This window comes from Dendrobates tinctorius, unplaced genomic scaffold, assembly GCF_039654945.1.
Source record: "Dendrobates tinctorius isolate UK_male_01 unplaced genomic scaffold, ASM3965494v1 ptg000006l, whole genome shotgun sequence".
In the NCBI taxonomy this organism is placed as follows: Eukaryota; Metazoa; Chordata; class Amphibia; order Anura; family Dendrobatidae; genus Dendrobates; species Dendrobates tinctorius.
In genome coordinates, this window is record NW_027361674.1 from 6,689,575 (window position 1) to 6,714,621 (window position 25,047).

General features: G+C 42.4%; 1 protein-coding gene and 1 long non-coding RNA gene across 2 annotated transcripts in view; one reads left to right on the forward strand and one right to left on the reverse strand.

The window, feature by feature from the left end:
* Positions 1-7,244, forward strand: part of LOC141084800 (uncharacterized) — a 72,262-nt gene extending 65,018 nt beyond the window's left edge. The window contains exons 2-3 of the long non-coding RNA XR_012231123.1: positions 3,174-3,285; positions 5,994-7,244. This is a non-coding gene — a long non-coding RNA (uncharacterized lncRNA). The remainder of the gene's footprint in view (positions 1-3,173; positions 3,286-5,993) is intronic.
* A 2,518-nt stretch (positions 7,245-9,762) lies between these two features.
* TMEM179 (transmembrane protein 179) lies at positions 9,763-24,845 on the reverse strand. Its single transcript, XM_073570300.1, has 4 exons — positions 24,445-24,845; positions 20,236-20,373; positions 18,746-18,824; positions 9,763-15,733 (listed from the first exon to the last, which is right to left on the reverse strand). The coding sequence occupies exons 1-4, from the start codon at positions 24,744-24,746 to the stop codon at positions 15,554-15,556; spliced, it is 699 nt and encodes a 232-aa protein (XP_073426401.1). The 5' UTR covers positions 24,747-24,845; the 3' UTR covers positions 9,763-15,553.
* Between the last annotated feature and the right edge of the window lie 202 nt (positions 24,846-25,047).

Genomic DNA, 25,047 nt, shown 5'->3' on the forward strand with positions numbered 1-25,047 from the left:
ATAGGGCGGGTCGTTACGGACGCGGCGATACTAAATATGTGTACTTTTATTGTTTTTTTTGTTTTTTATCGCCAAAAAACTAATTTATTAGGGAATTTTTTCTTTTTTTATTTAGCGATTTTATTTATAAATTATTTTTACACCTTTTTTTATTTTTTTTACTTTATTACATTGTCCCAAGGGGGACATCACTGTCAGGTGTCAGATCGCTGATCTGCCACGTCGCACAGCACTGTGACAGATCAGCGATCTGACAGGCGCTGTACAAGCCTTCCTCATGCCTGCGCTTTGCAGGCAGTAAAAAAGCCGCCTCCCTGCAGGCCCCCAAAGGTCCCCGCCTCCATATTGGATCCAGAGACCTGCAGGGAAGGAGGCCCCCAGCGCAGCGCAGCACATCGCGCTGTGCTGGGGGTCTCAGGGAAGCACGGCGGGAGCTTCCTCCCTGCCGATGCTTCCCTGATCCTCCGGTACACTGCGATCACAGTGTGCCAGGGGTTAACATGCCGGGGGGGCCCCTGACACATAGTGCCGGGTGTCAGCTGTGATAATCAGCTGACACCCGGCCGCGATTAGCAGCGCCTCCCCCCCGGGAGCGCCGCTGATCGCAATGATGTACTATCCCGTCCCCAGTCATAGGGGCCCGGGTCCAATGGACGGGATAGTACGTCACATAGGGGTTAAGAATGGTACCGCTGAAAACGTCTTCTTGTCCCGCAAAAAAACAAGGTGCGATACAGCTCCATCAGCAGAAAAATAAAAAAGTTATAGCTCTCCGAATAAAGTGATGCAAAAATAATTATATTTTCTATAAAATAGTTTTTATTGTGTAAAAGCGCCAAAACATAAAAAACTATATAAATTGGGTATCACTGTAATCGTACTGACCCAACGAATAAAGCTGCCTTATCAATTTTACCACACACACAGAATGGTATAAAAGAAACCCCAAAAAGCAATTCCTTTATTGCTGGTTTTTGTTCATTCTGTCTCCCAAAAATCAGAATAGAAAGCAATCAAAAAATGTCATGTGACCAAAAATAGTACCACTAAAAATGTCAACTCATCTCGCAAAATACAATCCCTCACATCTCTGTGAGCAAAAATATGGGAAAATTATAGCTCTCAAAATATGGTGATGCAAAAACTAATTTTCGCAATAAAAAGCATCTTTTAGCGTGTGACAGCAGCCAAACATAAAAACCCGATATAAATCACTGTAATCACACCGACCTGAAGAATAAAGTCACCTAATCACTTATACCGCACAGGGAACGGCATAAAAAATAAATAAAAACAATTCTTCACATGCTGTTGATTTTTCCATTCTGCCTCCCAAAGATCGCAGTAAAGAATGGCGCACATTTATCCTGCGCTCTGCGCTGAGCGCTTGCACCGGGATTTCTGTGTAATTCTCTGAAATACGTTATTCAGACAGAACCCCCTGATGGAAGATTCCCTATAATGAGGCAAATGGAGACACTTTGGACGCCATAGGACCCGTGATCAGGCGGTGTCCGTCTTTTTAGGATTACATGAAAGTGCCTTGGCAACAGTTTTGCACACTTGTGAAAAGGACACCGCTGAACAGAGGCCAGACGGAGTCCAGAGTAACTCTGCTGCCTCATTATAGTGAATGGATCGCTTGGGGGTTTCATCTGACACATCACTTTGAGATTTAGATGGAAACCCTGATGTAAGTGCTCAGCGTAGAGCGCCGGATAAATGTGATCCTAAATGTTATGAAAAATGTTCCCAATAAAAGCTTCAACTAAATCCATAAAAAAGCAAGTCCCCACTCAGGTTCATCATCTGTTAACAGAAATATAAGAGCCTTCCACATTACTGGTAGCAGAAAGGCTCTGGAAAAGCGAAGTGGCCCCCCAAAAGAAATTCAGCAAATTATACAATCCCAAATCCAAATGCCCCCCTCCCTTCTGAGCCCCAATGTGCCTAAACAACATTTAGTGCCCACATGTTTGGCATTTCTGAAGTGATAAGAGCCCGCTTAACTTATGGGTGCTTGTCTACAGATGCATGAGCTGGGCACAGTGTACTGGTGACTGCAACGTACTGGTCACTACAACGTACTGGTCACTACAATGGCAGTTTGCAATTTTTACTCAGCAACATACACTGCTGCCTGTTTCTGGAAAACACCATTGAGTCAAAATCATCACTACATCTGTAGATAAATTCCCAAAGGGGTATAATTTCTAAAATGTGGTCACTTGAGGGTGGATTCTGCTTATCTATCACTTAGGGGCTCTTTATATGGAATCGACAAACTAGACCAGGAAAATCTGCGCTCGAGAAGGCAAATAGCGCTCCGTCCCGTCCCCCCCCGAGTCTCTCTTTATGGCCAAGTAATACTGTAGTGCCACATTTGGGGTATTTCTGTATTCAGCAGAAATTGTGCGACAGATAGGCGCCAGAAGTCCGCAGCATTTAATTTCTCCTACCCCTTCACTGAATAGAAGCACTTTACCTTCATATTAAACTGTGTAAGTTTCTTTTAGTACTGCAGGGGGTAATTGGCTCCGTTGAGAGCTCCTGGAAGCTTTCCTGCATTAAGGCTCTCAGCTGTGCACTGTTAGCAACTCCCATCTCCTATCTGATCTGGGCCCTGACTCATTGTCAGAATAGCTTAGGCTGCTTGGCTGGAGGTTATTGATGGTTATTATTGGAGAAGGCATTTGGTGGATTTATCTGTGACTGTTGCTAGGTTTTGAATGTGTGCTAATTCCCCTCCTTCTCCTACTTTGGTTTAACCCCATCCTCCACTCCCCGATCCATACCTCTGTTGTTTATGTGTGAGTATATTTGTATATTTGGTATTTTCCTTTATCCCTGTTCGTATTACCTTGTTAGTCTGGTTGGTGTATTACGGTACAGTGCTACTCCCCTCTTCCCTGGGTGGGGGAAGGGTACAGACTGAGGGTGGATTCAGGAGCTAAGGCAAGGTACCTGGCCCCAGCGTCTTCACCATCAGAAGTAATCTGAAGAACAGGGCAAGCTATGGCGCCCCTAGCAATAGTGACAGGGAAGGAGCCCCTGGTCTCGGGACACCCCACAAGAGAGTCGTGACATTCAGCTTGTGGTCTTTATTCAGGGCATGCCGGGAGTGATGGTGTGAGAACAACTGCTTAAGAATGTACAAAATGTTTTCTGCACAGATTCCTCCATCAATACTAAGAAGACGGACGGTGGATAGCAGGCGTGATAGTGCAGAGCACAAATCTGAGCGAAGGGTACACTTCAGCAACCCAGAGGCGATCTACATGCCTGGTAGGTAAAAACAATCAAATATAAAGATTTTCTTAATTTCTTCAAATAATGGGATTTAGCAAATTGCTAATTTTAGCGATAAACATATTTCCACAGGGAGTGAGATCAAACCAATACATACTCTTTTAAATGGCTTCAAATGTTATACAAAATTCACCTAGTGGGCTGGGGTTAAAATGGGTTTTTTAAAAAAATAATCTGATTTTTTTAGTGTAAAAATAAAAGTAATTATGGTCCCACATACAGTGGGGAAAAAGTATTTAGCCAGCCACCAATTGTGCAAGTTCTCCAGTTTAAAAAGATGAGAAAGGCCTGTATTTGACATAATAGGTAGACCACAACTATGAGAGTCAAAATGAGAAAACAAATCCAGAAAATCACCTTGTCTGATTTACCAAGATTTATTTTTCAAATTATGGTGGAAAATAAGCATTTGGTCATTAACTAAAGTTCATCTCAATATTTTGTTATATATTCTTTGTTTTCAGTGAAAGAGGTCAAACGTTTTCTGTAAGTCTTCACAAGGTTGGCACACACTGTCGGTGTTATGTTGGCCAATTCCTCCATGCAGATCTCCTCTAGAGTAGTGATGTTTTGGGCCTGTCGCTGGGCAACACAGGCTTTCAAATCCCTCCAAAGGTTTTCTATGAGGTTGAGATCTGGAGATTTGCTAGGCCACTCCAGGACCTTCATATGCTTCTTATGAAGCCATTCCTTTGTTGCACTGGCAGTGTGCTTGGGATCATTACCTTGCTGAAAGACCCATCCATTCAATGCCCTTGCTGATGGAAGAAGGTTTGCACTCAAAATCTCACAATACATGGCCCCATTCATTCTTTCATATATATGGATTAGTCGTCCTGATCCCCTTGTTGAGAAACATCCCCAAAGCAAAATGTTGTCACCCCCATGCTTCACAGTAGGTATGGTATTCTTTGGATGCAACTCAGCATTCTGTCTCCTCCAAACACAACAAGTTTTGTTTCTACCAAACAGTTTTACTTTGGTTTCATCAGACCATATGACTTTCTCCCATAACTCTTCTGGATAATCCAAATGCTCTCTAGCAAACTAGATGGGCCTGGACATTTACTGGCTTAAGCAGGGGGACACGTCTGGCACTGCAGGATCTGAGTCCCTGGCGGCGTAGTGTGTTACTGATGGTAGCCTTTGTTACGGTTGTCCCAGCTCTATGCAGGTCATTCACTAGGTCCCCCCATGTGGTTCTGGGATTTTTGCTCACCATTCTTGTGATCATTTTGACCCCACGGGGTGAGATCTTGCGTGGAGCCCCAGATTGAGGGAGATTATCAGTGGTCTTGTATGTCTTCCATTTTCTTATTATTGCTCCCACAGTTGATTTCATCACACCAAGCTACTTGCCTATTGCAGATTCAGTCTTCCCAGCCTGGTGCAGGGCTACAATTTTGCTTTTGGTGTCCTTCGACAGCTCTTTGGTCTTCACCATAGTGGAGTTTGGAGTGTAATCAGTGGAGGACAGAGGAGCCTCTTAAAGAAGAAGTTACAGGTTTGTGAGAGCCAGAAATCTTGCATGTTTTTAGGTGAGCAAAACTTATTTTCCATCATAATTTGAAAAATAAATCTTGCCAAATCAGACAAGGTGATTTTCTGGATTTGTTTTCTCATTTTGACTCTCATAGTTACAGGCCTCTCTTATCTTTTTAAGTGGGAGAACTTGCACAATTGGTGGCTGACTAAATACTTTTTCCCCCACTGTATCATAAACATATATAACTGTTTTTCTTATAGGGTCTTTGCCTTATGAACCGGCTTACAGTTTAGTCTCCAAATCTGCCCGAACAATCAAATTTCATGCAACATGGCACAAACCCTGACCTTATTATATTTAGGTTCCTTTATCCCTCATATATAACAGTCTTACGCCGTCCGATAACTTGCCGATATCGACAACTTTCAGCTGACAGTCTAATCTGTATGGGTACCCCCTTGACAGACAATTGTTAATAGTCACAAGGCTTCGGATGGTCGATTCTTTGGTCTCTAATAGATAAGCCTCTGCCAGAGATGTCCGGCAACGACTCGCTCATGGAGAACACAGGAGCGCTCCTGTGTATGGGAGAATCGGTTAAAATGGCTGTAAGTCGAAAAATGGTTCAGCGGGTAGCTATTGGAAAATTTATGAGGAGAACTTTAGAAATTGCAAATGAAAAATAGGACTGTTAACAAGGGTGCATTGTATTCTATTGACTGAAAAATAGCTAGATCTGGCAAATAAGTTCATAAATCGATGGAGCCAAGCTTTAAGATTTGTAACACAACAATCCATAACATATACAATCAAGAAGGATTTTTGAGCCCCATTATAGGCACCAGAATCCAGAAACATTTATATCCCCTAAAGCTATGGTTCTGGATTTAAAGGTTGATGGTGTAGGTCCCAGTGCCTGAAAAGCTCAGTGGTCCCTCTGCCACATAAAATGAAATTATTGGTGGAATTTGTTGGGGAACCCGACTTGTAGGAGCTTTAGAGCCAATTATGTTTTTGAATGATTGGCTTGAAACTGCGGTAGACTCATATCGCAACCAGTGGAGAGTTCCAAAGATGCAGGTTTTCAAGCAAAATGCTGCCAAGAATTCAGTCACCAGTAGGGTTTCCATTTTTAATGGATCAAATTTAATGTATGATTTCATGGCCAAATGATATTGATTCCTTCTTGTTTCTACAGCCAATGCGCATTGTTCCGGTAGCTTTCAGAGACCCCTCATCATCGGTGTTTGCATCTTGACAATCATGGGACTGATTCTCTATTGTCATCATTCACAGCTGGGTTCCAACATATTAAATTCAAGTTTTATAGTCTTCATTCTTCGCCTGAAGCACAATGCAGCAATCTTCTGGAATTTCTTAAAAAAGCAACAATAAAATAATGGCCGAACAATCTCCGAAGACTACGCAAAGTTCTCCTTACACAGCTGGAGGAGCATTGCAAGAATGCATCAACTGCAAAAATATTCTTTCCGAGTTTTCAGTGGTGTTCTTTTTCTTACAGTCACATTTGAAGAGTTAGAAGAAAAGGTTTCTTGCCTTAAGGTCCCGTTACACATTTAGCAATGCACCAGGGATCCCGACAACGATACGACCTGGTCAGGATCGCTGGTGCATCGCTAAATGGTTGCTAGTGAGCTGCCAAACAGGCAGCTCTCACCAGCAACGCAGCAGCGATAAACGATCCATCGGCGGTCGCTCTTACCTGTCACACCGCAGCGATGATGACTTCTGCCTGCGTCCATGCGTCGCTCGTCAGTGCCAGCGGGACGCCAACGAGGAAGAAATGGCCCAGTTCTTTCGAGAGCGATCAGCGATATCCAGCGGGGGGCTGGTCGTAGGTACGTGTCACACAAAGCGAGATCGCTAGCGATTTCGCTTTTGCGTGACAAAATCGGGGACGCTTTAACGAGATCGCTAGCGATCTCGCTATGTGTGAAAGGCCCTTAAGAGTCCACAGGTTTATTCACCGATCCATTATCGAAAGAGCTGGATACTTTTTGGTTTGGATTGGAAAAAAAGTTAATATGAACTGTGAGATTTCGGTAAAGACTTTTGAGAATCCTGTGAACGAAGAGTAAAATGTGATCCAAGAGTGACCAAACTGAAGCTGTACTTTATTTCGGCTTTATTTTTGGAGATCTAGCTCATTGGGAAATACTAGAGTTGTAGGAAAGAAAGGAAGACCAAGTTTCTCATTGATGTTCTGTAGAGGGTTTCATCTTTTTACTAAAGACCTAAAGACAGGACGTTCTCTGGAGATCGCTATTGGTACTGTGGCCAAGAGAGGAAACCAAGAGATGTTCAGTGATAGAACAGTGTTTTATCATATTAGAATATTCATCATCTAGGTATAGGGTAGACCCTTAAATCAGTACTACTAGGGCCCCATGCCATACCTTTTCTTTATTAGCACAGGAGCAGAGAGCAAAAAGGCTATATAATTGCAAACAGGCAGAAAAAGAGCTGGCTCTCAGTTGAGGGCAGGCCAATTATCAGGCAGGAGTAATTCATAAGTAAAAAGGAAACTCCTGCACCTAGTGTGCTGGCAGCATACTGATAAAGAGCTACCCATTCAAAAAGAGTGGCTGGTGAATTACAGAGTATGATAATTTGGTTAGTTCCTGGCTATATTAGACTGGTATGTGATCTTCTGGTCATCTGCCATAAATCTATAATTAGTTTCCCTGTTTTAAATAAGTGGGCATGATCTTCAACTCTTCTCTGTAGGCATCTTCTTAACCACGCCCAGTTGGCTAATGAGACTAGATTTATATACAAGGAAAGTAAGACCATATCTCAGGAGCTGAGAGTCACAGGAACAAAGGAAAAACCATGCCAGATTCAGGAGAACAGCGGCTTTTATACTAGGTACAAAAAAAAAATGCATACCATATTTATGGCAGGAGGCAGGTCCTCTTTTAAAAAGGTATTGTCTGGTGAAAAGAAATTATCACCTACCCACAGGATAAGTGATGTGATATTAGTGGGGGTCCAATTTGCAGGAGCTGCAATGATATGCAGAATGGGGCAATTTTATCCCTATTGGGGGTAACGCCATTGCTCGAGCTTGACCGCCGCTCTATTAATTCCCACTTGGGCTTTTTTTCAGTAACCCCATAAAGAATGAATTAATGAATTAGTTAATATAACGGAACGGCAGTTGAGCATGCTCACTGCTCCATTATATCCAAAATTAAACTTCTCAGACAATCCCTTTAAGCATACCTCCTATGGAGTAGAGGAGCATGAAGTAGAATCATAGCTGCTCGACCACTACTTATACAACTCTTTCCTCAAAGAGAACAATAACATTACAATTACCATATACCAAAATATATCTCTGATTTCACTACTGAGGTTGTATACCATATATTACATAATACTACATAATATAAAGAGACCACATTATCGATGTCTATTATATTAAATTAAGCATCCACCACTACAAAGTGGCTACTATAATTAGCATACATTGCCACTACATAACAGTAAATATTTGTGGGATGATGCATAAATGCAGCCACACATCCTGACTAATCACCAATTACACTACCTATATTACCGCCAAAAAATGGCCGCTATATACACAGGGAACAAAGCAGTGGTGGTCAGGAGGTACTCCAATGTCTGGATAGCGCGTCCACCCCGACGCGCGTTTCGGACCCGCCTTCTTCAAGGGGCCTAGCCAGTATGTGAACCAGCATCCTTATATAGTGTGCCCAAGCGCCACATACAGACAGGGGCAGTGGTGACAGGGAGACAGGCACGTACTGAGCCGGTGGCACTGACTTACAAATCCATAGAGCACACACACATTGTGAACATATCAAACCAAATATACCAACCATTAATATATAAATACATACAAATTACATGAGATCAGCAATCGTCTATCAGAGCAATATCATATATATCTAGATACAAAAATTATTTCACCATAAATTACATATCAATATTGACCTAAGAAAATGTATAATAGATGTCATAGTCATTGCTGATTTCTTCATTTCTTGGCAATAATTATTCACCCACAATGGGCTGGATTATATATGGTGTCCATGGGCATATAGTTGTATAGTTCACTTTATCCGTCCTTATAACTCCCAACACTAAGGTTATAAAAAATAAAAGGTTAAAAAATTATTAAAAATGGGAAATCACATATCATAGGTGATATCTAAATACAGAGCAGTGTTTATAGGAATGGGGCATAACTGATATTTTCATTGAGTCCAGATGGATGGACTGACCCAATTGTCCAAATCCATCTGGACTCAAGTTGGGCCAACTTCCTAGAGATCCCACCCCGACGGATCCCCGTCTCAACCATGTCGATGCCCCTCATCCTGAGAAGGCTGCCATCGCAGCTATACTTCCAAAAATGGCGGGGAATAGTCTTTAATGATGTTATATCTTCCGCGGTCGCTGCCGCCTCTATGCCCAAAACATGTTCCCGCACTCGCACCTTCAGCTGTCTAGTAGTCATGCCCACGTAGATCATATTACACTCTTTCTGAATGTTGCATCAAGGAGGTTGAGGGGAGATTAAAATGGTATCTGTCACCTATTTTTTCGACTATCAGCTGCCGGCACATTACAGAATGCTGTAGATAAGTCCCTGATGGCGGTGTCGGGAGCTGATAGTTGAAAAAATAGTTGACAGATTCCCTTTAACATTTTCCTCTAGAGTCGGTGCTCACATAATCCGGAGGAAGACTACAATCTGTGGTCGCTTAGTGTCTGCATTACTGTAATAGGGGCCTCACACTGACTTCACTTGTGACAGATTTTTTTAACTGCAAATTTGCAAATGAAGATCTGCATCGGACAACAGTAACAGGAAAGTGGGTGAGATATTGCACATGGAAAGGGATAAAATCTACAGACAATTTGTAAGTGGAAAAATCTGCATGTGAGATACTAAAATTATAACTCCAAAAAGGTCGTCAATGTATCAGTCATAGTTTATTTCAAGTATAAATGGCGATATTCTTTTACTTTACATACAGGTTTGATACAAGCATAATCGGCTCTGAAAGGGACAATAAATAATATTACTATATGGCTATTTGCAGTACATGTAATACTTCATTTTGCAGCACATTATAAGCTGAGCGGTAGGTTTAGCACAGTGGTTCCCAAACTCCAGTCCTCGCGGACCCCAACAGGTCATGTTTTCAGGATTTCCATAGTGTTACACATGTGAGAGAATTCCTTATGCCTTGATGATACTTCCATCACCTGTGAAATAGTAAGGAAATCCTGAAAACATAACCTGTTGGGGTCCGCGAGGACTGGAGTTTGGGAAAGACTGGATTAGCAGCTTTACAATCATCAGGATTCCTATCCCAGTTAGTTTCTACAGCGCATGCTAAAGAAAAAGGTCACAATCTGGCAGATTATATACATCTATAAGTACATATAGGCAAAATATGTGTCAAACAGTACAGCATTGGTCCTTTCTACAGAGACCCACACTAGCCTTAGACAACTTTAAAGGAAACCTGTTGGTAAGTTTTTTTTCTATCCTATGGAGGTAGTTGAACGATTTGTCCCCCAATAAAAATTATACCTTTTTGTACAGATCTGATGTCCCAATCAGAACAAATCTATTGTAGAAGTCATATGCAAAGCAGGCTGGAAGTGCACTGGAGGCGTGTCACTGCACTGGGAGGAACAGCCCCCAGTGTACTCCTAGTCTGATTTACATGCAATTTATACACTAACTTTTTTCATGATTGTCACAGCAGGTCTCTATAAAAGTTAAAAAAAAGTTGTTGTTTTGGGAGGTGGAGGGGAGTTACTACTTCCATATGTATTATGGGCAGACACTCCTCCAACTTCAGCTACAGGTACTTTAAAGACATGTCTAAGGGGGGTAAAAAGGTTATAACTGATGGACTAAATACATTGGATATCGCGTACAAAAGTAATTCTGTACATCAGGCTACAAAACATAGAAACGGAGCAAATAGTTTTTAAAAGTTGCAGGAAATTATTTCCTGTCTGAAAACATAGCAGCCTCAGTGACAGACGCTTTTGCAGATATGCTCAGATCACTCAAAATATATAGTAGCGTAAGCACTGCCCTGAAATATATACAAATTTCTTGGTTGCTTAAGGGAAATATACCTATATTACAGCTCCGCTATTAGTAATAACCCTAACTGTGATTCTACTGCATAGGCGCTATACACACCATCATGCAAGGTGGAAGAAAGGAGGCAAAGAAACTACCCATCACTCATTTACGGTATTTAAGGTAGTCTGCACTGTCCTCCTCTGTTGCTGTCATTATCATCTGTGAACTTAGTAAGGTTTATTCATCTTCAAAAAATTGCAAAAGTGCTTGTAAAAACAGGGAAGTTTGCAGTATACTTTTTATTAAATATCTTTTCAGTTCTCAAGAATGGAGGGACTATAGAGGAGGCCTGTAATCGAGGCGATAAACTATCAGCGGTTGCCGATCTCCTAGGCAAGAAGAGCACGCTTGTAAGCACTACTCAGGTGTTGAGGACATTGTCCGTCCTTGCTGTGCTTCCCCATGCTGCAGAAGAGAAGCAAGAGCGCACCATTCGGGCCAGCGATACGAAAATTCTCCACAATGTCAATAATTCAGGAGTGCACCGCAACTCTGACAAGCAGGAGCCAGGAGGCTGGTGGAGCGGTGTGCTCCTGAAAAGCATACATGAGAACAACCTTTTTAATGGTGGGATGATCTTTAATTTTTAACTAGTTCATAATATCCCTCATATAAACAGTCACCTGAACCGAAAAGTAATGTTCTCCTAACAAAATCAGCATACTCCTCCCGTGCTGCTCCCACCATCATGTGTGTGTGGCTACATGGGTTTTTCCCATTTTTAATATTTAATTTACTTCTAAAAAACAACCCCTGAAATCCCTATTGCGGTCCTCAAAATAAATACCTTTGGATGTTTTAGTTTTGATATGATGTACGGAATTTATTACATATCCCTATACATTACCATCAATGTGTTATATACACAGCAAATCATGCATAAAAACAAAAAGTACATATAAATAAGAGATAAATAATAAAGCAATAGACATGAGATCGACAGAGAAAAAGTCAATTCTGTTCATAGCAACTAGAAGCGCACGTATTTAATGGTATGTCTAATACATTTTTGAACTTATTCACATACAATAAAGCAGAATCAGTGAGAAGATGCTTATTTACATGAGAAGTTACATCCACTGAGCCATGTGTATTCAGCCCTGATCAAACTAAAACCAGTGCTTATGGCTGTATATAACCTGCAGGCACAACAGAATACAGCCTAAGATGTACTGATGAGTCTGCAACAAAATCAGAGTTTCTGAATTTCCAGCAGCCCTATACAGTAGAGCATTATTAACTGGAATAATTTAATAATAGGATAGACCTTGTTTATGGCTGTATATTACCTGTGAATGACATTGAGATAGAATACGGTGTATAACGTACTGATGAGGATGCAATAAAATCAGAGTCTGTATTTCTAGTAGAACTATACAGTAGTAGGGTATTAGAAAATGATTCCAGTTACTAATAGGATAGACCTTGCTTATGGCTGTATATTGTCTGTGAATGACAGTAACATAGAACACAGCCTATAACGTACTGATGACCCTGGAAGAAAATCACAGGAAACCAGAATTTCCAGCAGCCCTATACAGTAGGGTATTAGTAACTAGAATAATTTATTAATCGGGTAGATCTATTTATGGCTATGTGTTTACATGTGAATAACATTAACATAGAATACAGCCTATAACGTACTGATGGTTCAGGAAGAAAATCACAGGGAACCTGAATTTCTAGCAGTCCTATATACTAGGTGATTAGAAGAATATTCTTGTTATTAAATAGAAAGATGATTTACTTCCAGAATCAACAGTATATGATAAACTGTTTATGGTTGGATATAGCCTGCAGGCACTACAGAACACAGCCTATAACGTATTGATGATTTTGGAAGGTAATCAATGTTTTTCCTATTAAATAACAAGAATATTTTAATAATTACCGTATGTAGTATGTAGAAATGCTATAAATTCAGGTTCCCTTTGTTTATCTTTTTGGAATTATCAGTACGTTATAGGCCGTATTCTGTGTGAATATTATTCACAGGTTATATACAGCCATCAACAAGGTCTATCTTAAGAGTAACTGGAACACTGTTGCCCTACTGTACAGGGCTGCTAGAAATTTAGATTCTCTTTATTTTTTGTAGGGAATTAGTAAATTATTCCAGTTACTAATAGAATAGACTTTGCTTATGGCTGTATATAATGCGTAAATGGCATTTAGGCATTTAAACAGAACATAGTCTATAATGTACTGATGATTCTGGAAGGAAAACCCAAATAACCTTATTATCTAGAAAACTTTTATATTAGCATGTTATGAGAATATTGTTGTTATTAATAGGAAAGACATTCCAGAATCGATAGTACATTATAAACTCTTTATGGCTGTATATAACTTGCAGCCACTACAGAACACAGCCTATAAAGTACAGATGATTCTGGAAGGAAATCAATGTATTTCCAATTAAATACCAACAATATTCTCATATAACCTAGTATATAGGGCTACTAGAAATTAAGGTTCCCTGTGATTTCCTTGCAGACTCCTTCGTGCATTACAAAGAATACAGCCTATAAACATATTGATAATTTTGGAAGGAAATCATAGAGTCTGAACTTTCAGCAGCCTTATATAGTAGGGTATTAAATTACTGTATTTTAGTTACTGTACTATTGAGATAGACTTTGTTTATGGCTGTAAATAACCTGTGAATGGCATTTACACAAAATACAGCCTATAACGTATTTCCATTCACATATTATATACAGCTATAAACAAGGTCAATCCTATTAGTAACTGGAATATAGTAATTTAATTCTCTACTATATAAGGCTGCAGAAAATTCAGACTCTTTGGTGTATTACAAAGAATACAGCCTATAAAGATATTGATAATTTTGAAAGGAACTCAGTCTGGATGGAAATCACAGGAAACCTGAGTTTTTAGTAGCCTTTTATATTAGCCTATAATGAGAATATTCTTAGTATTTAATAGGAAAGACTGATTTTCTTCCAGAATGGTCAGTACGTTATAGGCTGTATTCTAAGTAAAGGAGACTGCAAGGAAATCACAGAGAACCTAAATTTCTAGCAGTCCTATAATTAAGGCTATTATGAGAATATTCATGTTTTAAATTAAATAAACATTGTTTATGGCGGTATATAACCTACACAACACAACCTATAACTTACTGACTATTCTGAAAGGAAATCACAGGGAATCTGAATTTACAGCAGCCGTATTCAGTTGGTTATTGATTATTTATTTTACTATTATTACTGTATATAACCTAAAAATGGCATTTATACAGAATACAGCATATAACTTACTGATGATTCCGCTTGGAAGCCACGAGGAACCTGGATTTCCAGCATATGAGTATAATAGGATGGTATGATATTATTCTTGATACTAATAGCCAAGACATTGTTCATAGTTGTGTATATAGCACAACAGAATACAGCCTATATCATAATAATGATTGAACAAGAAAATGATGTGGAACCTGAATTTACAGCAGCCCTATACAGTAGCATTGTATTAAATTATTCCAGTGACTATTAAGAAGGACATTGTTTATGGCTGTATATAATCTGTGAATGACCAGCACTACAGAACACAGCCTATAATGTATAGATGAGTCTGTGGGGGGGAATTATAAGGAATTTGAATTCCAGACAGCCCCGTATATTTTATAGATATTCCTCCTGTTAGGAATAGATAACACGTTTTGCATATAACACAGTTTAGGCAATCCCTAAATTACATTCTAAAGTGTTGCATTAAGGAATCACAATCTTCATTGTTACATATTTACATTTCGTCACTAATTGGACAGGTACTGTATACTCATGCAACTTTTTCATGATTAAAAATTCTCCTGACATTTTAGGTCTGCAGCTCCAATGAAAACCTATGCATTTCCCACGGCTACAGACTACAAAGCAACCAAGTGTAGTCTAATCTGGCAATCATAATTCATCCATCTGTTCCCTACCCAATGTATGTTAGTTGGAAATAAGGGACAGATTTAAGGCGACTATGAGCAGAATCAGGGCTTGTTTGCAATCGATAACCATAGTAGCACATAAGTCTGCAGACGAGCTGTGTACCCAAGACTTGATTTAAAAAAAATATCTCTTAAAAGTTATTATTGTAGATGCATTTGAGCGATAGTTTGGTAACAAAAGTAGACAGAACCGTTAGCCGACTTGTAAGATTGCTCTAAGGTTAATCTCTTTTTGGCATAATTCAAGGTTCTGGACACAAAAATGCATTTTCAGAAATAACCCAAAGTAGGATTTTAGGATATGTGAAGCTCAGCTTAACCCTTACCTAACGCCCCTCCCCCAACGAGGTCATTTAGGGCTTCCCATACTAATGAATTTTGATCAGAATACAGGAATGACCTCAGCTAGTGGAGCAGGTGCCATAATTTTTGCAGTTGATATTTTACATTATTATTACTTTTTTTTTGGGGGGGAAGCAGGAGGGGATAATAACACATTAATTTGTACTCCAATACAATCTTTTGACATGGATTGGCCAGATGGTACTGTGGTCATTATTTCAGTAGTCAACACAAAGTCTGAAATAAATATCTGGCCATGGCTGGGGGAGGAGGGGGCCACATGCATATTTTATATCATGCCGCTTTTCTCCTCCTGTAGAGAACTTCTTAAGGATGACTTCCCGATCAGCAGCTCCTTCTCTTGAATCAGACTGTCCAGCAAATCTTCTTGTCGATAGTTATGGTAAACCTTCAGGAAAGCAAGGATTGTAATACCGAGCCAGCAAAGCCAAGCGGCCCAAAGCCCAAACTAGGAAACGGAGACAGGACAGATACAGAATATATTATTATGACGCAAGTGTATTTAAAGCTCACGTGAATAACGGTTTACTGTGGTCGCATCAAGCTGAAAAGGATATGAGGCAGGCGCCTTGGACAACTCTTCTCGGCCAATCAGCATCTCTGGGTGTGTCCAACAGCTGTTACACCTCCATTATGTCCTTTTTAGATTAATGCCTACAGATGTTATAGAACTACTGAAAAGATTATTTACAGAGATGAGTAAATCTCCCAAAGTTCGACTAAGGGAAGAGTCACGTATAAGTCAAAAGAGGATCACAACACAGTGCTTAGACTAGCCGGTGGCTCCCCCGACCAGAGCGGGACAGCGTCCGAGTTCTACGGCTGTCTGACTCCTGATTACTATGTGTTGAGGAAGATTTTTACTTCCTTTCCTGATTTAAAATACAATCCAGCAGAATTTCCATGCTGGCCAACATTTTTGGGGGATTTGTGAGAGAACACGAATCCCTTAACGATCAATAAAAAAACAGTAATTATAAAAAGTTTACAGACTTTTCCGTTCACACTTCCCCCTCGTTGAGTCCTTTAATTTCCAATGCTCATCCCTCTCTCTCTCTCCCTGCTGAGTCTAAAGAGTGTCTTCTATCTACTGGCTATCACGGTACAAAGATATATAGCTTTCCTGTATTCAACTTTCAGACACCATCTCAAAGGGTTTTCTTCATGTTTGTTTGTTTTTTTTTTAATTTTTTTTCATAAAAAGATCCCTTACTGACAAAATGTGGCATCTCCAACAATCAGCCCTAGTGTCTGCTTCCTCCACAAATTACAGCTGCAGTTGTGGCCAAAATTATTGACACCCCTGCAATTTTGTCAGATAATACTCAGTTTCTTCCTGAAAATGATTGCAAACACAAATTCTTTGGTATTATTATCTTCATTTAATTTGTCTTAAATGAAAAAACACAAAAAGAATTGTCCTAAAGCCAAATTGGATATAATTCCACACCAAACATAAAAAAGAGGGTGGACAAAAGTATTGGCACTGTTCGAAAAATCATGTGATGCTTCTCTAATTTGTGTAATTAACAGCACCTGTAACTTACCTGTGGCACCTAACAGGTGTTGGCAATAACTAAATCACACTTGCAGCCAGTTGACATGGATTAAAGTTGACTCAACCTCTGTCCTGTGTCCTTGTGTGTACCACATTGAGCATGGAGAAAAGAAAGAAGACCAAAGAACTGTCTGAGGACTTGAGAAACCAAATTGTGAGGAAGCATGAGCAATCTCAAGGCTACAAGTCCATCTCCAAAGACCTGAATGTTCCTTTGTCTACCATGCACAGTGTCATCAAGAAGTTTAAAGCCCATGGCACTGTGGCTAACCTCCCTAGATGTGGACGGAAAAAAAAAATTGACAAGAGATTTCAACGCAAGATTGTGCGGATGTTGGATAAAGAACCTCGACTAACATCCAAACAAGTTCAAGCTGCCCTGCAGTCCGAGGGTACAACAGTGTCAACCCGTACTATCCGTCGGCGTCTGAATGAAAAGGGACTGTATGGTAGGAGACCCAGGAAGACCCCACTTCTTACCCCGAGACATAAAAAAGCCAGGCTAGAGTTTGCCAAAACTTACCTGAAAAAGTCTAAAACGTTTTGGAAGAATGTTCTCTGGTCAGATGAGACAAAACTAGAGCTTTTTGGACAAAGGCATCAACATAGTTTACAGGAGAAAAAAAGAGGCATTCAAAGAAAAGAACACGGTCCCTACAGTCAAACATGACGGAGGTTCCCTGATGTTTTGGGGTTGCTTTGCGGCCTCTGGCACTGGACTGCTTGACCGTGTGCATGGCATTATGAAGTCAGAAGACTACCAAGAAATTTTGCAGCATAATGTAGGGCCCAGTGTGAGAAAGCTGGGTCTCCCTCAGAGGTCATGGGTCTTCCAGCAGGACAATGACCCAAAACGCATTTCAAAAAGCACTAGAAAATGGTTTGAGAGAAAGCACTGGAGACTTCTAAGGTGGCCAGCAAAGAGTCCAGACCTGAATCCCATAGAACAAATGTGGAGAGATCTAAAAATGGCAGTTTGGAGAAGGCACCCTTCAAATATCAGGGACCTGGAGCAGTTTGCCAAAGAAGAATGGTCTAAAATTCCAGCAGAGTATTGTAAGAAACTCATTGATGGTTACCGGAAGCGGTTGATCGCAGTTATTTTGGCTAAAGGTTGTGCAACCAAGTATTAGGCTGAGGGTGCCAATGCATTTGTCTGGCCCATTTTTGGAGTTTTGTGTGAAATGATCAATGTTTTGCTTTTTGCTTCATTCTCTTTTGTGTTTTTTCATTTAAGACAAATTAAATGAAGATAATAATACCAAAGAATTTGTGTTTGCAATCATTTTCAGGAAGAAACTGAGAATTATCTGACAGAATTGCAGGGGTGTCAATACTTTTGGCCACAACTGTATGCTCGCAGTTTTGGGTTTTTTTTCAAGAGCGGATCTGCTCTTAAATCCTCCTCAAAAATACTTGGAAAAGTCTTCCTACTCATCTATATGAGAAATCCACTTTCCTCTCCATATGAGAAGAGTTTTTTTTATTTTTTTTTTACATTTTTGTTTTTCCTAAAGAGGTTCTGAAAAACGCATGTCTATTCTTTGTCCAATCAAAAGACTGCAAAAGACACTTCAGGAAAAGAAAGACTCCTTCAAAAAGGGAGAGTTTCCTTAAGCAGCTTCGGCCTTCTGCCTGAAAAACTCAGTGATTTTTAACGCTTCAAAAAAAAAAAATGTCTGTGTAAACAGAGCCATATTTTTTACATTTCCCACATGCATCAATTTGGAAAATTAGGGCTTAAGACAACTGTGTGTTAGTGCAAATGCTCTCTTTGTAGATGTTCTCAACTCTGGCCAAAAAAATAAGGATCGTGAACGGAGGCGCCTCGAAACTCAGAATTCACTAATAGGGTTTTTGAACTGGACAATTTCTATAGAATAATAAATAGTTAACCCTTACCTGTGCAATGGCAAATTGGTCATAGAAGGCTGAATTTTCCAAGTTGAGCTCGAGGTCTCTATCCTGGAGTTCTTCACAACTTCACAGGAGGAAAATATATTCAGGATCAGTTACAGAAACTAAAACTCCAAAGCAAGAGTAAAAATAGCGCCCCCTCTTGGTGCACACTACCATATCAACCTCGTAACAGGACGGTCAGAACCTAATTTTGCAGGGCAAAAGGGATTTATGGTCCTAAGTGTGAACCTGTCCGAGGCTTCCTCCGCATTTCAAAATGGCAACATAAATGCCTCCTATTTCATTGGAGCCTTTTCTAGGCTCACTAAAGGGCATAATATAGAAGTCCTTTACAAGAAGGTTTGTTATTTGGGGGTTAATTTACTAAACTCAAAATATCAACACAGATTCTCTCTAGGTTCTTGACCAGAAACTTTAGCATAAACTCAACTCCTGCTTCCGGTTTGCAGGTCTGTAGGCTGCTAATCCACTGACTTGAGAAGTAAATGGGGTTAGTAAATGAATTACGGCTACTTCAATTTTGTTTGTAGAGATCACTGAAAGGGTTATCCGGTGGCGCTCTCATTTGCATCGGGAGTTAACAGTGCCGGTGACGTTCTAACCATTTCAATTGTGCCTGCATCTCAACAGGTTTGTATGGTCATAACGTCATCGGCACTGTTCACTTTTGGTACGCAAGAGAGCGCCACCGGAGAACCCTATTTAAGCCATATCACAGGTAGGGTTGTGCCAAGAGCCACAGACACGGGTGGCTAGACCTCTGGATCCATTCTCATCACAGAAGCAATGGGAAAAGCAGGAGACCCCATTCTCTTACAAGTGTTGGAAAGAGAAGACGGATGAACAGATCCAGGTTCTTTAATTTCCTCCTCCTTCAACAGTATACTAAACCGCACCAAAAGGTCATCCATCTCGATTTCTATATGGGACTTTTTACCCTTAATTCAGTAAGGGTAACTCATTCAGGCTCATTTATAATAATAATAATAATAATAATAATAATAATGGGGTTTTTTTTCTGGACCATTTTTGATCAGCATTCTGGATCCAAATCCCACCCATTTTTGGTCCGTGTGCCTACTTTTACCATAAACGTGACATGCATTTTTTTCATATGGAATGAAAAAAAAATTAAAAGTTTCCTCCTGTCCATTAAACAGTAAAAAATGGAAACCATCTATATGCTACCCGTGTGCGATCTGCATTTTTCATGGACCGATAGCCTTAAATTGATCCATGGATCAATAGGCGTCTGAATGAGCCCTTGGGCGCATTTTGCAAAAAGCCGCACCACTTGTCTTGGTATTGTGCCTCATTTTCCGGAATAGGTCTGAGATGCAATACCGGACATGGGCTACGCGCACATGAGAGGCGCTGTAGCTATGATAAAAAAAAATTTAAAAAAAGGGTAGTCCCTTTTTTCTAATCTCATTCGACTTTATTAGCGCGAGACATAAATCTTTTCCACCAACCTGTAAGGTCGGCTTCCTTTCTCGGTAATGGCATCACACCACATGTTAAATCCGACGCTGACAATAGTGCTGGCAATAAATGTAACGAAAACCACAATGGAGCTGATCAGCAGATTCAGGAAGGCGTAAAAGAAGGAGCTGCAATAAAAAGAAACACAACATAACTCATGAGAAGACAAAAACAGCAGAAGTAGCAAACAGTGCGGCACGCAGACAGTGGGAATAAGCGGTCTCCTCAGACGGCGGCGGTAATTAATAACCCCAAGGAGATAGCCCAAGTCTCAAGATTACTCTTCTCTTGTCTCATTATCCGCGTCACCTAAATCCCTTTATTTATCTTCTTAATGAGATTTTAAATCATACACTCTAAAGTGGCGCCTCGTTATAAGTCCCGCTCGTCAATGGCAGGCAGGTAGCGGCTGTCGCCCCCGATGCATCTACATGCAGCCACACAGAGCCAACACCCGGCAACACAATCTGCAAACTTTTTCCATGGAGCGAGTATAGCTCAACCCAAAAGTGAAACGATAGTCGGTAGGGTGTGTTGGGACGGCAGCTGACCACTATTTATCAGTGTTGCGCCCCCCCTACTTCTCATGAACAGTGGAGGCCCTAGTGGTCAAAGTAAAAGTGGCCGTGCCTAGGGGTTCTTCCCCAAATCAAATGTTTATTACCAAGAGGAGAGCGGATGATCTTTTCATCGCTGGGGATCCTACTTTGTGATGCCTCAGAATCCAGAGAAGGGACATCCACAACACCCCCACCCCATGCTGATGCTTTGTAGTATGTGTTTTATATCACCCTACAGCTGGATTCACACCTACACTTCTCAATAGTAAAATAAAATCCCCTCCAAGATGCTGCTTTATGGTAAATATTTTATTTAGGGTTATTTAGATATATCCAGGGATGGATTCACATCTACACTACTCAGTGCTGCTGTATAATGTGATACATGATGCTGTTTCTAGTGAGTGTTTATCTCAAAGAGCTCAATTCACAGCAACAATGCTCAGTATTGCTGTATAATGTTCTTCAGGTTGCTGCTTCTGGTGAGTATGTATCTCACTACAAAGCTGGATTCACAGGTACACTGCTCAGTACTTATGTTTAATTAATGTTCGCCATGCTGCTGCTTCTGAACATGTGCTACATAGAGACAAGAGAGCAGGAATCTATCATGTCTGTGTGTTCAGTGTCTGGGAATCATCAAAGAAGGTCGTCCCCACCCTCTAGCTTCAAGATTAAAAAGTAAAAATTACAAACCTAAAAAAGAAAACGTTTGAGCCACACCCCTTTTCACATTTCAACAAAAAAAAACATTCGCTGTGTAAGAGGTCAAATCTATGTAAATAGGCCATTTAGCCCTAAGGTAAACACCATAGAGAAAAAAATACCCGAACTGCATTTCCCAGGTCGCGGCGCCTCACCCCAAAAATTCAATAAAGAGAGATCAAAAAGTCCTGGAAGTACAGCTCAGCGAGAAAAACACAAGCCCTCATCGTTTCATTGATAAAAAATGGGGAGGTTATAGAAGATGGCATCCCACACCGTGAAAAAAAATATTTATTTATATTAAATAGGGGAGGAAAAAAATGAGAAAATAGTTTGTGGCACCCTTAAGGGGTTAAACAATGAGCCATTTTCCGATGATACATTCCCTTTAAGTGAGACTCTTAGGTAAGTGTTTCATTGCACTCTTCTAAATAAACAGAAATATTTAAAAAAAAAATCAGATCTGCTACATCTGTAGAATAAAACCCTGGGGCGGGCGATGATGGCGGCTGCATGCGGATTAGTCCCGGCTCAGATCCACAATTGCTCTAGCTGCAAATCTCTATTTTTCGAAGTTTAACCTCTTCGATGCCGCTGTAGGTCTTGACTGTGGGATTTAAGAGGTTTAAAATGATGAGCGGAGGGGAGGTGGTGCCCATTCTGATGCCCACCAGCCCCCATGTATCATGATTGTAGGGTGCAGCAGATGGCATGGTGATGGCGGCCGGAGGGGGCTACTGATAGCCGGGCTTCGTAGGAGAGCGGACCGTCCATAAAAATGGAAGAAAGAGATGAGAAAGTCACACTGACCCCAATATGGTCGTGATAATACACCTGGTACCGCAGAAAACAGGACCGAAAAAACGATGTAGCAAAAAACAAAAAGCTATAGGAGGAAAAAGTTAAAATACTGATAGGCCTCTGGGACTGTTACCCTAGGGCCCTAATACCGCTGGAGCCAGCCCTGCTGCAGAGACAGGTGGGTGCAGTGCAAGCAGTGAGGTCAGACAGTAGGGTGCAGGCAGTAAGGTGTAGGCAGGCAGTGAGGTGCAGGCAGTGAGCCAGTAAGGTGCAGGCAGGCAGTGAGCCTGTAAGGTGCAGGCAGGCAGAGAAGTGCAGGCAGTGAGGTGCAGGCAGCGAGGCAGTAAGGTGCAGGCAAGCAGTGAGATGCAGCCAGTGAGCCAGTAAGATGCAGGCAGGCAGTGAGGTGCAGGCAGGCAGTGAGGTGTAGCTACTGAGCCAGTAAGGAGCAAGCAGGCAGTGAGGTGCAGGTAGTGTGGCAGTAAGTTGCAGGCAGGCAGTGAGGTGCAGCCAGTGAGCCAGTAAGGTGCAGGCAGGCAGAGAAGTGCAGGCAGTGAGGCAGTAAGGTGCAGGCAGCGAGGCAGTAAGGTGCAGGCAGGCAGTGATGTACAGGCATTGAGGCAGTGAGGTGCAGGCAGGCAGTGAGGCAGTAAGGTGCAGGCAGTGAGCCAGTAAGTTGCAGACAGGCAGTGAGGTACAGGCATTGAGGCGGTAAGGTACAGGCAGGTAGTGAGGTGCAGGTAGTGAGGTGCAGGCAGTGAGCCAGTAAGTTGCAGACAGGCAGTGAGGTACAGGCATTGAGGCGGTAAGGTGCAGGCAGGTAGTGAGGTGCAGGCAGTGAGCCAGTAAGTTGCAGACAGGCAGTGAGGTACAGGCATTGAGGCAGTGAGGTGCAGGCAGGCAGTGAGGCAGTAAGGTGCAGGCAGTGAGACAGTAAGTTGCAGGCAGGCAGTGAGGTACAGGCATTGAGGCAGTGAGGTGCAGGCAGGCAGTGAGGCAGTAAGGTGCAGGCAGTGAGACAGTAAGTTGCAGGCAGGCAGTGAGGTACAGGCATTGAGGCAGTGAGGTGCAGGCAGGCAGTGAGGCAGTAAGTTGCAGGCAGGCAGTGAGGTACAGGCATTGAGGCAGTGAGGTGCAGGCAGGCAGTGAGGCAGTAAGGTGCAGGCAGTGAGACAGTAAGTTGCAGGCAGGCAGTGAGGTACAGGCATTGAGGCAGTGAGGTGCAGGCAGGCAGTGAGGCAGTAAGGTGCAGGCAGTGAGACAGTAAGTTGCAGACAGGCAGTGAGGTACAGGCATTGAGGCAGTGAGGTGCAGGCAGGCAGTGAGGCAGTAAGGTGCAGGCAGTGAGACAGTAAGTTGCAGGCAGGCAGTGAGGTACAGGCATTGAGGCAGTGAGGTGCAGGCAGGCAGTGAGACAGTAAGTTGCAGGCAGGCAGTGAGGTACAGGCATTGAGGCAGTGAGGTGCAGGCAGGCAGTGAGGCAGTAAGGTGCAGGCAGTGAGACAGTAAGTTGCAGGCAGGCAGTGAGGTACAGGCATTGAGGCAGTGAGGTGCAGGCAGGCAGTGAGGCAGTAAGGTGCAGGCAGTGAGACAGTAAGTTGCAGACAGGCAGTGAGGTACAGGCATTGAGGCAGTGAGGTGCAGGCAGGCAGTGAGGCAGTAAGGTGCAGGCAGTGAGACAGTAAGTTGCAGGCAGGCAGTGAGGTACAGGCATTGAGGCAGTGAGGTGCAGGCAGGCAGTGAGACAGTAAGTTGCAGGCAGGCAGTGAGGTACAGGCATTGAGGCAGTGAGGTGCAGGCAGGCAGTGAGGCAGTAAGGTGCAGGCAGTGAGACAGTAAGTTGCAGGCAGGCAGTGAGGTACAGGCATTGAGGCAGTGAGGTGCAGGCAGGCAGTGAGACAGTAAGTTGCAGGCAGGCAGTGAGGTACAGGCATTGAGGCAGTGAGGTGCAGGCAGGCAGTGAGGCAGTAAGGTGCAGGCAGTGAGCCAGTAAGTTGCAGACAGGCAGTGAGGCAGTAAGGTGCAGGCTGGTAGTGAGGTGAAGGCAGTGAGGTGCTGTCCGCCCCCTGTGTCCTCCAGCAGTGAGCTCAGGCCGCACCAGAAGTACCAGCATGTCTCTCCTGTCGTACTCACTCCTCGTGGCCCTTGCACAGGAAGAAGAGGCTCCTCCAGGCTTGCACCGCCGCGGCCAGCAGCGCCAGCACCCCGGAGAAGACGCTGAACCTGCAGGCGGACTCCGGCCCCCACTCGTCCACCGTGAAGTGCTCCCGCTCCAGGCTCACGTTCCCGCTCAGCCACAAGCCCTCCGTGAACAGCAGACATTTCCCGTGGAAGTCCGCGCTGTTCTCGGACAAGGGCACAACCGCGATGAAGCTGAAGAGGAAGGCCAGGAAATACAGGACGCACTGGGCGAAGAGGAAATTATTCAGCGCCATTTTCCAGTGAGGGGGGACGAGCTCTTATAGAGGATGCGCAAAAGGCGCAGGTGCCAGGAGAGAGGATGAGGGGGAGGCTGCGTCATGCATCCTCCATCACTGGTCCTCCTTGTCAGCTCAATCCCTGGTCCTCATCTTCATGATCTCCATCCCTGGTCCTCCTTCTCATCATCATCCCTGGTCCTCATCATCATCTCCATCCCTGGTCCTCCTCATCATCATCATCCCTGGTCAGTATCATCATCATCATCCCTGGTAATCATCATCATCCCTGGTCATCATCATCATCCCTAGTCATCAT

Excerpts from the sequence above, each read along its gene's own strand:
- TMEM179 (XM_073570300.1), bottom strand. The coding sequence starts at position 24,746 with ATGGCGCTGAATAATTTCCTCTTCGCCCAGTGCGTCCTGTATTTCCTG. Across the intron at positions 20,374-24,444 it reads CTGTGCAAGGGCCACGAGGA|CTCCTTCTTTTACGCCTTCC; the intron begins GTGAGTACGACA and ends TTTTTATTGCAG. Across the intron at positions 18,825-20,235 it reads AAAGGAAGCCGACCTTACAG|TTGTGAAGAACTCCAGGATA; the intron begins GTTGGTGGAAAA and ends CCTCCTGTGAAG.